The sequence below is a fragment of the Microdochium trichocladiopsis genome, assembly GCF_020744255.1.
Source record: "Microdochium trichocladiopsis strain MPI-CAGE-CH-0230 chromosome Unknown B0I36scaffold_2, whole genome shotgun sequence".
NCBI lineage: Eukaryota > Fungi > Ascomycota > Sordariomycetes > Xylariales > Microdochiaceae > Microdochium > Microdochium trichocladiopsis.
The window spans coordinates 998,176-1,013,945 of NW_025763545.1; the positions used below are offsets into that span (position 1 = coordinate 998,176).

General features: G+C 57.8%; 4 protein-coding genes across 4 annotated transcripts; 2 read left to right on the plus strand and 2 right to left on the minus strand.

The window, feature by feature from the left end:
• The first annotated feature begins 92 nt into the window (after positions 1-92).
• Positions 93-3,652, plus strand: B0I36DRAFT_261887 (uncharacterized protein). The gene is made up of 2 exons (XM_046151146.1): positions 93-280; positions 346-3,652. The coding sequence occupies exons 1-2, from the start codon at positions 248-250 to the stop codon at positions 3,562-3,564; spliced, it is 3,252 nt and encodes a 1,083-aa protein (XP_046016483.1). The 5' UTR covers positions 93-247; the 3' UTR covers positions 3,565-3,652.
• Positions 3,653-4,983: 1,331 nt separating this feature from the next.
• B0I36DRAFT_345495 (uncharacterized protein) lies at positions 4,984-7,951 on the plus strand (the record flags this gene model as incomplete). The annotated part of the gene is made up of 4 exons (XM_046156361.1): positions 4,984-5,294; positions 6,137-6,448; positions 6,878-7,275; positions 7,371-7,951. 4 exons carry the CDS (start codon positions 4,984-4,986, stop codon positions 7,949-7,951), a joined length of 1,602 nt encoding a protein of 533 aa, XP_046016484.1.
• An 817-nt stretch (positions 7,952-8,768) lies between these two features.
• On the minus strand, positions 8,769-10,472 carry B0I36DRAFT_237729 (peptidase C1B, bleomycin hydrolase; the record flags this gene model as incomplete). Its single annotated transcript, XM_046149554.1, has 2 exons — positions 8,769-10,146; positions 10,297-10,472. 2 exons carry the CDS (start codon positions 10,470-10,472, stop codon positions 8,769-8,771), a joined length of 1,554 nt encoding a protein of 517 aa, XP_046016485.1.
• Positions 10,473-11,250: 778 nt separating this feature from the next.
• B0I36DRAFT_359075 (uncharacterized protein) lies at positions 11,251-14,316 on the minus strand (the record flags this gene model as incomplete). The annotated part of the gene is made up of 2 exons (XM_046158074.1): positions 11,251-11,573; positions 11,634-14,316. 2 exons carry the CDS (start codon positions 14,314-14,316, stop codon positions 11,251-11,253), a joined length of 3,006 nt encoding a protein of 1,001 aa, XP_046016486.1.
• Positions 14,317-15,770: the final 1,454 nt, after the last annotated feature.

Below are 15,770 nucleotides of genomic sequence, written 5' to 3' on the forward strand. Positions count from 1 at the left end.
AAGAGCGTTAGGTAAGCCCGGGCCGGTTGAGGTTTGCGACATCTGCAGGTACCCCACGTCACTGCCGCTTTTGGTGGGGTTGCTACGTACATCATAGCTCGAGGGTCTCGCTGCAAGTTTTACTTCTTTGCAAGCACGTCTTTGCGACTTTCCAACTGCTGCCTTTTACTCATCCGAGGTAACGAGGGCCAGCTTCGGCTAGGAGGAAAACGGTAGAGGACCACGGACGGTCCCAACGTTGTGCACCATGAAGCAGCGGTTTTCGTCCCTAGACGTCAAGGTAGGACCCAGTGATGCCGACCACGGATCATAGTTAACACGACACTAACTTGACACTTGCCCCAGGTCATTGCCCATGAGCTCTCTGAGAGCTTGACCTCGCTCCGTGTGTCAAACATCTACGACTTGTCCTCAAAGATCCTCCTCTTCAAGTTTGCCAAGCCCGACGACAAGAAGCAGATGCTCATCGACTCCGGCTTCCGATGCCACCTGACAGACTTTACTCGAACTACATCAGCATTTCCCTCGCCTTTTGTGCAGAAGCTACGCAAAGTCCTGAAGACGCGGCGCGTGTCGGCCATTAGTCAGATTGGCACAGATCGTATCATCGAGTTCCAATTCAGCGATGGACAATACCGCTTGTACCTCGAATTCTTCGCCAGCGGCAATATCATCCTCACGGATAGTGATCTCAAAATCATAACACTGCTGCGAAACGTCCCGGAAGGAGAAGGACAGGAGCCGCAGAGAGCAGGACTAAGCTATTCGCTGGAGAACAGACAGAATTATGGCGGGGTGCCAGATCTCACCAAGGAGCGCGTGCGCAAGGCGCTACAGAGTGCTGTCGAGAGATCCACCGCAGCAGCAGCCGCTGGCAAGAAAATCAAGAGGAAGCCTGGCGACGAACTGCGCAAAGGCCTGGCGACAACTATCCTAGAGCTGCCTCCCATCCTTGTCGATCATGCGATGAGGGTGACCGGCTTTGACTCGACGATACCACCAGCTAGCGTGTTGGAAGATGATGGCGTTCTCGATAAGCTGCTTGGCGCATTGTCCGAAGCCCGCAAGATCGTGGATCAAGTCACGAGCTCTGCCACCTGCAAGGGCTATATCCTGGCCAAACAAGACCCCAAAGCCAAGGATAGCGTAATTCATCAGGAGGGCGAAGACGAACAGAAACGGCCTCGTGGATTACTATACGAAGACTTCCATCCATTCCTTCCACGCCAATTCGAGGATGACCCGGTATATACAGTGTTGCCGTTCGACAACTTCAACAAGCTCGTAGACGAGTTTTTCTCGTCTGTTGAAGGCCAGAAGCTTGAGTCAAGATTGACTGAGCGTGAGGCTGCCGCTAAGCGCAAGCTGGACGCCGCCAGGGCGGACCAGAACAAACGCATCGAGGGACTTGCACAAACGCAAACACTCAACCACCGAAAAGCTGAAGCTATCGAAGCGAACGTGGAGCGTGTTCAAGAGGCTATGGATGCGGTCAATGGCCTTATAGACCAGGGCATGGACTGGCAGGACATCGGCAAGCTTGTCGACAGAGAGAAGCGGCGAGGTAATCCGGTGGCCGCCATCATAAAGCTGCCCCTGAAGCTGGAGGAGAACACAATCACACTTGTTCTTGGGGAGGCGGAGGACGACGAAGATGCGGACGCGTCAGAAACCGACTCTGAAGACTCGGATGAGGAGTCCACAGCCGCAGGCCCGACGACATCGGCTTCTAAAGACGGTACAAAAGACCAGACACTTCTGGTTGATATCAACCTGGGCATTTCCCCTTGGGGCAACGCTCGAGAGTACTACGATGAAAAGAAGTCGGCAGCAGCGAAACAAGAGAAGACTACGAAACAATCTGAGATTGCCTTGAAGAGCGCGGAGCAGAAGATTGCGGCCGAGCTGCGCAAAGGCTTGAAGCAGGAGAAGCCCGTGCTGCAGCCAATTCGGAAGGAGCACTGGTTTGAAAAGTTCGACTGGTTCATCTCTTCTGACGGGTACTTGGTGCTTGCTGGTGGAGATGCCCAGCAGAATGAGATCCTGTACCGCCGTTACTTGAAAAAGGGCGATGTCTACCTGCATGCAGACCTGAACGGAGCGTCGAGTGTCATTATCAAGAACAATCCGTCAACTCCTGATGCACCCATCCCGCCATCGACCCTCTCGCAGGCCGGAACCATGGCAGTTTGCACATCTTCCGCGTGGGACTCGAAAGCGGGTATGTCTGCCTACTGGGTCAACGCCGAGCAGGTCTCGAAGCAAGCACCAAGCGGTGAATACTTGCCTCCTGGCAGCTTTACCATCAATGGGAAAAAGAACTTTCTACCGGCTGCCCAGCTTGTCCTTGGCTTCGCTCTGATGTTCAAGGTCAGCGAGGAGAGCAAAGCGAAGCATAACAAACACCGGCTCTACGACATGCCAGGAGACCAGCCTATAATATCTGCACAAGAAGCACAGCAGGGGGGAGGCGACGGGAACGATACAGACAGTCACGCTTCAGCTCATCAATCCGATGGCGATGACGACGAGGACGACGAAGCTGACCGTGGCCAACAAAACCCACTGCAGAATGGTGCCGAGAACCCGACTGAGGATCATGACGAGGACGACGCACAACTAGCTGAGGAAGCAACCAAACTGGACGTTGGTGATAACGAGGGCTCGAGTCCAGCAACGGAAGATGATGCGACCGCTCAAGCTTCAGGATCAGATAATGCCAAGGAGGCTGTGGACGAAGCTGAAGCTGAAGATCTGACCCCTGGCGAAGCAGATGCCATGAGCACAATCACCGGAGTTGAGGATGTCACCCCAAGCACAAGTTCTGGCAAGCATAACCCAGACCAATCGTCTAAGAAGGCACAGCCCCCAAAGCGAGGACAGCGTGGCAAGGCCAAGAAGAAAGCCGCCAAGTACAAGGACCAGGATGACGAAGATCGCGCTGCTATCGAGTCTCTTATCGGCTCGGCAGCAGGCAAGGAGAAAAAGGACGCCGAAGCAAAAGCTCGCGCTGAGAAAGAAGCGCAACAGGCCGCCGCGCAAGAGCGTCGGCGGAAGATGCTGCAGCGTCAGCAACAGGAGACAGCCAAACACGAGGCGATCCGCGCTCAGATGCTGCAGGACGGATTTGACGTCCTTGATGAGGGTGAGGTCGCCAATTTGTCTCTGGTGGATGCGCTTGTTGGCATGCCCATGACTGGTGACGAGATTCTCGACGCGATTCCTGTTTGCGGGCCATATGCTGCACTCGGCAAGCTCAAATACAAAGTCAAGCTGCAGCCAGGACCCCAGAAGAAGGGCAAGGCTGTCAAGGAGATTGTCGAGTTCTGGAGAACGGCATCGACCAAGAAGGGAGTTGTGGACGAGAACAGCCAGGACAAGGAGAAGATGTGGCCGCGCGAGGCCGAACTTATCAAGGGGCTTAGACACGAGGAGATGATCAACGTAGTTCCGGTGGGCAAGGTCAGGGTAATGCTCTCTGGAGGTGCGGGAGGCGGCGGAGGCGGTGGTGGTGGTGGTGACAAAGGAAAAGGAAAGGGCAAAGGCGGAGGCAAGAAGAGGTGAGCCGGATGCCGGCCAGATTTGGACAAGTGAATATAAGAGACAATATCAAGTTGTTGGCTTAATGTTGGAATGTCGATAATCTCAGGCACTCTCTCGTGGTCGTCGTCATCCTATGCGATAGTGCTCACGCTTCTGCAATCGATTGTCTTGAGTTCATCAGTAGACTTGCAGGTTGGTCACCAGCCGAACTGGAGGAGGCATGGAGGCTAGCGGGCATGCGCAATTGCCGCTTTTCATCCATGTCTCGTATGGAATTCCATGGACAGATGCTGTTTGCCAGCCGCATTCCATCGGCCAAGCGCATCACGGATTGAACTGCATTCCAATTCATGTGCACTCTGACCATATAACAGCGCTTCGATCCCCCCAAGACAACCCCGCGAGACTTACCCCTCCCTCCTGATCCTCTTTGCGCTTCTGTCCCGAGGAAGGCCAACGAACAGTTGAGGGTCTGTTTGCCGCCATTTACAGTGACAACCACAAGGGAGATGCATCGACACAAGCACCAAGCCAGACAGACGTACACGAGCACGGCCAAAGCTATCAGATCTCAAGTCAAAGCATGTTCGCTCTACATCACGGACAAGAGCGGTTGCGGACACGGCAATGATCACACATCTCTAATTGGACGATAGCAGTCAAACGACCAGCATGCACTAGCATCTCAGACCAGCAGGAGACGTTACAACTTGGACCATGGGACAACGACACCTCAAATCAGACTGCTGGGATAACCAGTGCAATCGAACAGCAACACAGGGACGAAGGAATGATGTGAAGCGGCTGGAGTCGACTCAGCAAGACGTCGGCGCGTGTTGACGCGTCGTAGCGCGTAGGCTCGAGACGTGCATTAGATTGCACCATCATCATCCACTGCACCAGCGCCCTGCACGACCAGTGGCAATAGCCGGACCACGAGACTTTTTGCACTGTCACACTCTGCGAGCAGGGAAGGGAGCGAGAGGCGCCAGAGCTGAGGCAGAAGTCTAAAAGCAGCCATGGCCCTGCGTTTGGTCCGTGGCTGTGACGATTGGCGCTGCTGCAGGAGTGGGCAGGCCAATTTCGGTCGACCGCGGATCCACGACCAGCTAGGACGCGTCGTTGGTTGCCCGCAGGCCCGATTTGGGTTACGCAGTACGGGGGATGGGGCCAAGCGCGTTTGGGGCGGCGCTGTTGCCAGGGCAACCAGGGGCAGCAGCGCCCAGCTCGACATGGGGGCCCCCCAAGCGCTAGCGCGGAGCTGATCCGTCTGGGCCTGGCGTCGACCTTTGCAATCGTCTGCCGAGGTTCGCACCGGCTCAGCAGCAAAGGCGCAGCACAGTGAGGCGAGGGAAAACAACAGGGCGACACTGCAACCACCCGGCAACGGGCGATCAACGTCGAGCGGCCATGGAGGGGATGACTCGCCGATCTTGTACGATGCATGAGCAAGTCAATTGGCAAGGCTGGGACTTGCTGCGACGACGGCCCCCAGGACAGCAACTCTTGATGTCCGGCCAAGCTGGAGCCGGAGCTGCGTCAGTCAGGTCACTGGCCTTATCGAGAAGTGATCGACCAGTCCAGACATACGGAGTACACCTGCTTCGTCATGCTTCAGAAGGCAGCAACTGGGAAAAGTGGCTGGGCCAATCGAAGTCGACCACGACCAGTCTCTTGACGACGTCTGCGGGCATGATTCGATGCAACCAGCACCGGCTGCAGCCATCACACAAGAGGCTGGGAAGCCCCGGGTACGAGGTGCTGTGGCTGGCTGGCTGGCTGGCTGGGCACTGTCACAAATCACAACCCAACCCGAAGCGTGAGCTTGTCACGTCAAAGATGGCTGGTCCAAGCGTCAAGGCGCCAGCTTGCCCATGGTGCTCCAGCAGAGTTTAGAGCCTTTTTTTTACCAGCCACTCGAGTGCATCACTAGCTGGGTCGGCTCAGGTCCCAATTGGACGTCTTGTGCTTCAGATACCGGCCATGGCCAGGACTGCGAGGCTGGGACATGGCATCGGCATCGTTTCAATGTGCAGAATATTACGACAGCAATCCGGCCAGGAAAGCAGCCTCCAGGAAAATGGACACGGCACGAGCCAGGAGGCCAGGCCAGGGTGCCAGCGGACATGGAGCCCTCCGGGTGCTGTTCAAAGCTGGGGCAGGACGAGCTCCACTGTGCTGCCTCGATCAGGGGGGGGAGCTAGCGAAATGGTCCCCAGCCGCCATGCTGGTCTGGGAACGAAATAAACACAACACTCGAGGGCGGCCCCGCCGGCGCCGGCAAAGTAAACAAGACAGGGCCGGCCAGCCCCTGCATCCCAGCCATCGTAGACAGACCCTGTGGGAGCAGCACGAGCCGCCCGGCCTGCATCCGGTTCCTTTATCTGCTCGCCAATCGTCGCCTCGACCGCCTCGACACTTCTCTTCCCGTTCCTACCCAACCAGCTCACCACTCCTCCACGATCGCATACCCAACCCCGCCCTTCGCGTGAAGAACAGAGACCCAACAGTCTCTCCCCCTTCCTTTTCTTTCTCCCCACGGAAAGAAGAGCAAGAGGAATCTTCTCGTCTTCCATCCGGTTGTCGAGAAGAGGACTCTTCGCGCCGTAAAGGTCGTCACCCTGGACTTTGAAGCCCGCGTCCCCGTGCCCTTTAGCGTCTTTCCCTCCGCCTACAGAGAGAAAGAGGTTGAAACCAAGACAACAAAGACCCACGAGGAGATCGAAGTCAAGCTTTCCGACAAGCCCGGACGAGAAGGTCAATTCTCTTCTGTCTCCGCCTCGGTCCAGGTCCCTCCTCGTCAAGAGCAGCGCATCAGCGAACAAGAGGTCCGATTCACGCGCGAAGAAGAACGTTACCCTCGTCCCGGTGTCCAGGTTACCAGCGAGCGTTTCGAACAACACAGGTTAGTCAATTGGGTTTCTTTTTCTCTGTCTCCTCATCTGCATTGTCCCCAGCAGAGCACCCACCATCCTTCACGGGCTCTTCCGGAGTCCCTGTTCCCCCCAAGACGCGTCATCGGCAGGAGCAGAAAATGGCGAGTGCCAAGCAAATGAGCTGCAATTCGGGGCGGGTCGCAGAACGACCTGGAGCGTGGCCTTGCCTCCAGCCCCCGGCCTCCTTCATTCTCCTTTGCCGCTCTGCCACGTCTCGACTCTCTCCACTCAGAAGCACCTCGGTGGGCCTTCGCATTAGCTTGGGCCACTTGGTTGCTTTTGCTCTTGCAGTCCCCTGCATACTCGAGCTTGGGCCGGGTGGTCAGCTTTGTTGACACGGCAACCTCCTACGCGAAGAACAAGACCCAAAACTAACCAGGAACACCCTTCCTCTTCAGACCATCCTACTCCTCCTTCACCGAGACATCTGTCGAGGTCGACCGCAAGCACATCCCCCAGTACAGCAGCATCGACCGCATTGAGCGTGAATACCGTGCTCGTGCCCAGCCCAGCTACAAGGAGTCCTTCCACGTAACCGGTGCCACCGTCGACCCTCCTCGCTCCACCGCCTCCTACTCCCACCAGGCTCCCGTCACAGGTACCACTGTCGACGGCTTCCAGGACTACCCTTCCTACCCTTCTGCTCCCGCCCCCGTCACCGGTGTTACCGTCGACGCTTCCAAGCCCGTCCCTACCTACACCAAGGAGACCAAGGTCGTCGAGGAAACTATCCAGTATCCTCGCTACACTTCCCCGACTTCTCAAAAGTCTAGAATGGGTTATTACGACGAAGACGGTAAGTCACCCCTCTCCCATTGGGACCACACACACGTGTCTCCTATCCACTCTCTATTACATATAACAGCCAACTAACACGCGTCACCTCACCAGGCCACTACCACTCCATTCGTCACGGTCTGCACAAGATGGCTGACAAGATCCTCCCCCACTCTCACCACCACCACCACCATGATGTGGAGGTTGTTCGGGAGAGCGCCAGCGTTGCTGCCCCTGCGCCTGCCTCTATCCCCAACACCGTCACCATCCCCTGCCACCACATCCGCATGGGTGACATCCTGATGCTCCAGGGCCGCCCCTGCCAGGTCATCCGCATCTCCACCTCTGCTGCCACTGGCCAGCACCGCTACCTCGGTGTTGACCTCTTCACCAAGCAGCTGCACGAGGAGTCTTCCTTCATCTCCAACCCTGCCCCCAGCGTTGTTGTCCAGACCATGCTTGGCCCCATCCTCAAGCAGTACCGCGTCCTCGACCTCCAGGAGGGCAACGTCGTCGCCATGACCGAGTCCGGTGAGGTCAAGACCGGCCTGCCCGTCATCGACCAGGGCGGCCTCTGGGAGCGCCTCTCCCGCGCCTTCTCCACCGGCCGTGGCTCCGTCCGCATCCTTGTCATCTCCGACAACGGCCGCGAGCTCGCCGTCGACTCCAAGGTCGTCCACGGCTCTTCTTTGTAAACACACAAACCTTTTGTCGGCTTTTGACCCGCCCGTTGTATTGCTCATTTCAATGTATGGATTTGGAGTCGAATGTGTTTGCATAAGGAGATCAGGTGGCCTGACTCCAGCAGCTAGGCCATGGCGAATGGGAACAGCGCTTACTGCTTTTCGCTACTGGACAATTGGGAAGAAAATCAAGATATTCAGGTCTTCCTTGTCGCGGCTTTCTGGGGTTCACACTCCAGAGGGGTCTTCTCCATTGGGACATCAGTCCTCTTGGAGGGGGCTTCGGTCATAGATAGGTTTCCTAGCTTATGTATATGGTTGAGTAATAGTACAGAGTTGTTGTTTCATATACCGTCGAGTTTCCCGTGGTCATCCTTGTGACGGTGTATCTTGTCTTGGTCTGCACGATACATGCTTACCGCATTTCGTTGCTGCACGCCGGTGTCTGGTGGGTAATAAAGTGACTGTACTTGTAACCTGTACCGCCCTGGTCTGCTACCTTGCCTTGTGGGGACAATACTCTTTGTGAACGACGTTGTTCGGTAGAATCTTCCCCGGTGCCTTTGAAGTTGTATTGCCAATTGATGATCAAAAGAGGTATAAGAATGGTTCATTGTCGTAGTTAGTTATTGAAACATGAAAAAGTCATAAACGGTCATTCAAATATTTGAAAGTGATAACAGAAAGAATTCCACCTTGCGGCTCCGTTTGCTCCCTCTGATCTTCTGATCCTCTGATCCCCCCGTACCTCTGCACCTCTGACCCTCTGTACCTCTGTACCTCTCCCCGTCGTTCTTCATGACTTTCTTAGACAAGCCCGTCTAGCCTCTCAAGCAAGAGCCCCCATGGGATCCCACAGCGGCAGCACGACGGGCTCCTTCTTGAGCACGTCGCGGACCTCGCGGGACAGGAACTTGGGGTGCACGACGGCCTGGTAGACAAACTCTTCCATCCAGGCGTCGCTCATGACGAACCAGCCCTTCTCGCCCACGTCCTCGCCCCAGCTGTTCTGCACGCGCCACCGGACCGGCCGCCCGGACTCCTCGTCGACGTGGACCGCCGTGAGCACCATGGCGTGCGTCATGGCCGACTCGCCCGTGCGCAGGCGGTCCGCCTTGCTCAGGGCAGCGGATTCCCTCCTGCTGCTGTTGCTGCTGCTGCTGCTGCTGCTCGGACCGAGGATGTCCGTGTTGAAGCCGAGCCGGTAGTCAATCAGGTCGAGGTCCATGATGCCCGCGGCGGTGTTGCTGAACTTGCCCACGTCGGAGCCGAAGAAGATGGGGATACCCGCCCGGAGGGTCGCCACGCACGCCTGCTTGAGGTCCGCCATGGACACGTTGATGTACGTCACCCCGCGGCCGCCGACAATGTTGCCGAGCCGGTCGACCGTCATGAGCGTCAGGGGTTCGTGGCGCGGGTCGTGCACGAGCGAGACGAGGCTCGCAATGGTCTCGGCAGAGGCGACCCGGTACCCGGGGCTCCAGATGTCCCTGGCGAACTCGAGCGGCGTGGCGTGCAGGGTGTGCGGCTTCTGGTCCTTGTCCAGGTATTCCCAGACGAACTTGTCGGTGCTGCTGGGCGGCGGGCCCAGGGTGACGGTCAGGATCAGCTGGATCTCGCGCATCATCTTGGCCTTGGCGTCGGCGAGGAGCGAGGCGGTGCTGTTTTTGGCAGACTCGTGCTTGTCGTTGTTGTTGTTAATGATGTTGCGCAGGGTGATGGCATACTCGCGCAGCTTGGCAACCACAATGTAGTTGAGGCTCGAGCTCGACATGGCGTTGAACGAGTCCGGGTAGAGCGCCTGAGGGCAAACTCCATATTTAAAAATTAAGTTATAAGCCATGTCCCACTGGCCGCCGTCGCTCACGGGGTCCTGCAGCAGGCGCTGGACCAGCCGGCCCTCGAGATCCTGGTCCGCCGTCTGGATGATGTTCTCGAGGAAGTAGTTGGCCTTTTCCAGCTTGTCCCAGAAGAACAGGTACGCCTGCGAGAGCTCGAAGCTGTCGAGGTTGTAGCGCTTCATGAGCGCCACGCGGAACGTGTTGGTCGAGGCGAAGAGCCAGCACCGCCCGGACCGGCGCTGGTTGGTGATGGGCGCGCCCTCGAACGGGATGCGCACGTTGAAGACGTGCTGGTCAGAGATCTTGGCCGCACGGGACATGAGGACCGTCTTGGGGTCCGCGGTGCTCAGTGCTGCCAGGGCCAGTCTATGGTCGTGTGGCAAGGCCGTCGGCCATGGATGTCAGCTGGGGGGTTTTCTCCGACAAGTACCACCTAACTAACTATCTGCCTGCCTAGCATAGGTGATGATGGCCATGGACAGTCAAAGCACGCAAGACAGGATATCATGTACTGACTGGTTCTTGGGGTCCTCGAGCATCTGCCGCTGCCAGCTCGCCAGCGCATCCACCTCGAGGCCCTCCGGCTGCCGGTGGGCCAGGTCCAGCCCCGAAGAACGGGAGCTCTTTTCGTTGTTGTGAGTGTCGACACGGACATAGTCATTGTCCTCGCCGTCATGGTGGTCATCGCGCATCTCCAGAGCACGCAGGCGCTGCATGAGGCCTTCTCCTCGGCGGCCGACGCCGGCGTGGCGGACATCTTGGACGAGGCCTGGCCACCCATGATGAGAGGGGAAATGCGTCAGTACGACCTTTGCGTTTGGACCGTCGGTTGGCGGATGTTCTATGTCGAACTGTCAAGCTGTCAAGCAGAGTCTAAGGCAGCTAAGGTGTGTGATAAGGCCGACATGCAGACCAAGAAAGGTGAAGAGGGTTGTTTAGAGACTTGGTTCACCCAAGCACCGTCTTATCAGTGGCGTGCAGGTCAGAGTAGAGTACCCGGAGGGCCAGCTCCTCCTCCCTCAGACAAGGCGGAGGGGAGCTCCAAGGTTGGGTTAGGCACGTCGTGAGTGAGTGATGCAGAGATAGCTCCAACCCCGCAAGTGCCCAGAAACAGAAGGTCGCCAGCCGTGAGCTCTGATTCGGCCGTGTCCCGTCCGCTCGGAGCTTGTTCCAACCACACAGATAACATTGGTACTAGCATGCACAGAGTGGCTCGGCCTGGGTTGCAAGGCTGCATTTCCGAATGTCCTTTTTGGCCCAGCATGGGAACAGAACCTTGATCTCTTTCTCCTGATCCAAAAACGATGCAATCTTAGATCGCTAGGTCTATACAAGAACACACTCCAAGATGAAAATGACGCCTTTTGCCAAATGCCAGACGCTATACAAGAACGCTTTGACAAACAAGCCCAACCCCCACAGCAGATGGTGCTGCTGTTATCACATGTATCCTGCCTCGCCTTCACGAAATCATCGCCTTTCGCTGCCACCCCCAGTGTTTGAGGCGTCGTCGTCGTTTCGGTGACTCCGGTGCCGGCTGTGCCCGTGGTCATGCTCCTCGTCATACCCAATCATCTTGGGCCGATGCTCTTCTTCGTCCGAATCACCGCGGTGGCGGTGGCGGCGCTCGCGGTCGTCCCTGTCCCGCCCCCCTCTCCGGTAGTCGTCGTCGTCGTCACGATCACGCCGTGAATGATCCTTGCGCCGGCGTCTGTCCTCATCGCTGCGGTCGCGGTCATCATCGTGTTCCCGAGTGCGATCGCCATCCCGATCCGCCTGCTTTCGTCTCATCTCTGCGAGTTTGTTAGCATGAATGGCCATCATGCCACGGCCAAGACCTCGGATGTGCTTACCTCTGAGCTGTGCCGTAGCAGTAGCATAAGCCTGGATCTCCTCCTTGCTCAGAACACGGAGGACAATCACGAAATCGTCCCGCACCTCGAACCGCTCCTTGCCGATGGTCAGTGCCTCTGGATTGACCATTCGGCGATTAATCTTGGTCCACCTGGCACCCGACGGCACATCCTTCTTGGTCTTGTCGTCTTTGTGGGGGGCGACACCCTCTCGGATCGGGTTGTCCTCCTCTGGGAACACTCTTGTGGGCTGCTTGAGGATACCCTTGATAGGCTTGTGCGCAGACTTGTCCCGAGGTGGCGACACTACACGGACCTGCTTCTCTTTGTCGTCTGGACTGGGCACTGGCGCAGGGGTGCGGCCCCGTGGCTCTTCGTGGCCTCTTGGAGAACGCGACTCGTCCCGCGGGTGTACAGGTGCCACCACGTCCTGCTCCTTAGAGCTGCGCTTCTCCTCCGAAGTCAAGGAAGGTGCAGGGTCAGCAGCTCGACCCCGGTCGGAGCTTCGGTCTTTCTGCTTGTCAGCGCTCTCCTTCGCAGCGAGCTCTGCTTTGAGGTCCATGAGCCCTTGTGTGTCCAGCGGGTTGAAAGCAGCGGCCGAGGCACGATGCGTTCGTCGACGGGTAACGTCAGAAGCTCCATCAGATGGCGGTGACTCACGCCTGGTGTTACCAGTGCTTCCATTGAGGGCATCTTCGGTCTCTCGCCGGTGGCGGTCACGGTCATTATCGGTCGCACGTCGCTCCCTCTCTTTCTCCCGCTCCTTTTCCCGCTCTCTGTCACGCTCTTTCTCCCGCTCTCTATCACGCTCTTTGTCTTGGCGCTCGCGGTCTTGATCACGATCACGAGTAATAGACTGAGCACGTGGTCGCTGTTCTGCACGTTCCTTCGGTGCCTCACGCCGTGTCTCGGTGATGATGTGGTCGTCTCTGCCAGTTCTGTCGTCCACATCCTCGCGGCTTCGCCGTTGCTCTCCCACGACAGGCTCGATTTTTGAGGCTGGCTTCAGCTGATCGGGTGACTCTCGCCGAGTGGCTGTCTGCTCGGCTGATTCGCGTGCTCGTCTCTGCTGCTGCTCCACGATGATGGGGTCGTCCCGCGCTCCTTTCGCGTCTGCTGCGTCACGGGGCCGATACCTCTCGGCAGCTCTGGACGTGGTCTGATCGACCGACGAAGAGCGGCGGCGTCTTGGTGACGTCTTGGCGTCCTTGTCTTCATCTTTACCCTTGTCTTTCAAGGCACCAAGCCCCATCGCCGCAGCTGCCACACTGAGTCCGGACGCGACCTTGTCGCGGACACGTTCGCTGCGGCTGCTGTCCTTGCTATCGACGCTGTCCTTGCGTTCGACGCTTTGATCTACACGAGTCCTCGGTCGCGTGTCAGGGATTGCAATGTGGCTCCTGCTCCGGGCTCGATCCAAAGTCTCGTCGGAAGCCCTCTTGTACTCCCGGTCATCGTGGTCCCGGCGTCCACGGCGCTCGGCGTCGTCAAAAGTGTCGGTGCGGATCCCGAAACCTCGAGTAGCAATATTCTCATCCCGATATACATCATCGCGGTCTCGCTCTCGTCGCTCTCTGTGCAGACGCTCGTCGTCTCGAGCACGAACGTTGTCGTCTGGGTAGCTCATCCGAGGTGAGGGGTCCTGGTATAGCGACACAGGACGGGTCTTGGAAGCCGCGCGCTCTAGAGACGAGTTTCCGGGTCCTTCAAGACGGCGGGTTGAGTCGACTAAAGGCGCAGTGCTTCCACCAGGCAGGCTCGGCATGGCTACACTTGGGCGATCGTACATTCCCGAGGCAGCGGCCCGGTTGTAGCGGTCCAACCCAGCAGATGTAGGAGGTGGCTTCCGGCCACGGCCTTCGGGTCGCGCTGGCTCGTTGCTGACAACATTGACTGATGGCCGGTGGTACGAGCGATCAAAGCTATCTCGAGATGCCCTGCGGGAGTGGTCGTGGTCCAGATCGTACCGAGCTAGATCACTTGGTTTTGTATACTCGTAACCGTCGTCTTCGTAGCCGATCGCCGAGGTGGTGTTGTGTCGGGTAGTCGAGTAGGGAACCTGGTGATGGCCGGGTCGGTATGGGTCCAGGGTACTAGCTCGGAAGGGAGCTCGAAGTCTATCGTCTCCGACTCGCTCACGCAAGCGATAGAATTCGTCATTGTCGAACGTGGCACTCTGGCTGTGGCTGTGGCTGTGGCCATGACGTTGGGCGCTGCGGGACCGATGGGAGGAGGCAGGCTGGGTATAGTAAGCCTCTTCGTTGGCACGATAGTGGTCACGGGAGGGACTTGCAGTTCGGTTGCTTGAGGACTGGTGGGAGGACGAAGAATGGTGGGAGGATCCGGAGGGCCGTGGGTGGTTGGTTGTGACGATGATGGGCTTGGACGGCCGCGACTCGAGGGTCGAGGAGCGGTGTCGGCCATGACGATGCTCGTTGTGGCTTGAGCTGCGTGTGATGGGGTCTTTGGTGACATTGTAGGTGGTGATGGTGGTCGGCATGGGAGAGCGCGGGTCTGCGGGATATCGAGGAATGATGTTGTCGTAGCGAGCAGTCTGGATGGTATGGAGGTCGCCAGAGTAGGTCGAGTTGTAGCCAAGGCTCACGGGAAGAGAGGCCCGAGCAGGATTGAAGGTGGGAGACCGGCGACCCGACGGCGGGTAACGGTATCGAGGGTCAGACATCGTTATGACAAGAGGTGCCAGTTATGGCGTGGTGGCAGCAGGGAGGTGATGTCAAGGCAACGTAAAAAAGAGGGGAGCAGTCGGTCAGGCGCCTGCTGCTGTTGTTGCTGCTGCTGCTATTGCCGACGATGTTTCTAGACGCACAAAGGCGCTGACGTGGAAACAAGGAGAGATCGCCTCGGGGTGAGGGTCTGTTCGCAGTGCTCAGCAGGAGCACCTTGGAAGCTTTGGTAAAAAAGATTGGGAATGCTTCGTTAATGCTGGCAAAGCAACCCCGCGGACCGGATGACCCTTGCGGCGTTGGGCTGCGATGTCCAGGGTTTCGGCAGGCGCAAACCCAACTCTGGCCAGACAACAACCGGACCCTTCGCGGGCTGAGGGGGACAGGTTTGAAACAAGTGGAATCCCGTTGCTGCTTCTAGAGCCAGCTAATACGACGACGAGACAAGGTGAGGGACCGTTAGGTTGGGATACTGGCAATGGCGCCACCACCGGGTTAGCGAAAGCTTTTGGTCTCGTTCTTGTCTGGGCGGGCTTGCAGGTGGGGTCGTTGGGCGTGGGTCACCTACGAGGGAGGGAAGCCTACCCAGGCGCATCCAGTCTGATCTGACACACCCACAGCACTGACGATCACGGCCGGCAGGAGGGTCCGAGGTGGCTTGTGATGGTCTTTCCGGGCAAAGCCGTTTGAGATTGCGGCGCCTTGATGAGCGCAATTGGGCTGCAGCGGGAGGATTGGGCTTCGTGCCGAGCGGCAGAAGGCTTGCTGAGGTTTGATGACAGGCCGTGGCGGGCGGGGTCGTGGGTGTCAGTTCCGGCTCTTGCGTATAGAATATTACAACAACCGACTCTTCTCGACCGTCTCAAGAAGAATCGAAGCTCGCGTCGGTTGCGAATGATTCGGCTGAGCTGAGCGTCTCGTGTGCAGTCCCCCTTCCGGCTCGAGCTGTGAGCCTGACGGCAGAAACGGCTGGCGACTGCTTATTCGAACGACCCAGGACTTTCGGGCACAGTCGACTCGCTTACGTGGGTACAATTCGAGTCGCTGAGCTGGGTTCGCTTCCTTGACGCCGCAACAGGCGGAAAGTCTGATGCTTGAGCCGCACGGGAGGCTGGGTGTATCCGACATGCACAGCTATGGACGAGAAGAAGACACAATAGTCACGTCCGCTCAGCGTCACGGGTTTTCTTCACAGGAATGTGTCACCACTCGTGCCGAAAAGCTGCGGCTGCGGATGGAGTCAAGGCCGAGAGTGGTGGAGAACGGGGACTGGTTGCCAGGCCCATGAGCACAGCAGAGATGGTTCGAGTCGTCGTCAAGCGACACGGACGGACGGGCACGGCACAGAGTGCGCCGGGAGGAGCCTTTGCGAAAGTGAGGCGGCGTCACGCTGTCTGGCCAGCAACAAGGGCAAAGACCGACAGACCCTTGAGTAAGCACCTGGGCAGCTTCT

Coding starts and splice junctions, on each gene's coding strand:
- B0I36DRAFT_261887 (XM_046151146.1), top strand. CDS start 248: ATGAAGCAGCGGTTTTCGTCCCTAGACGTCAAG. Junction 281..345: donor TTTCGTCCCTAGACGTCAAG/GTAGGACCCAGT, acceptor CACTTGCCCCAG/GTCATTGCCCATGAGCTCTC.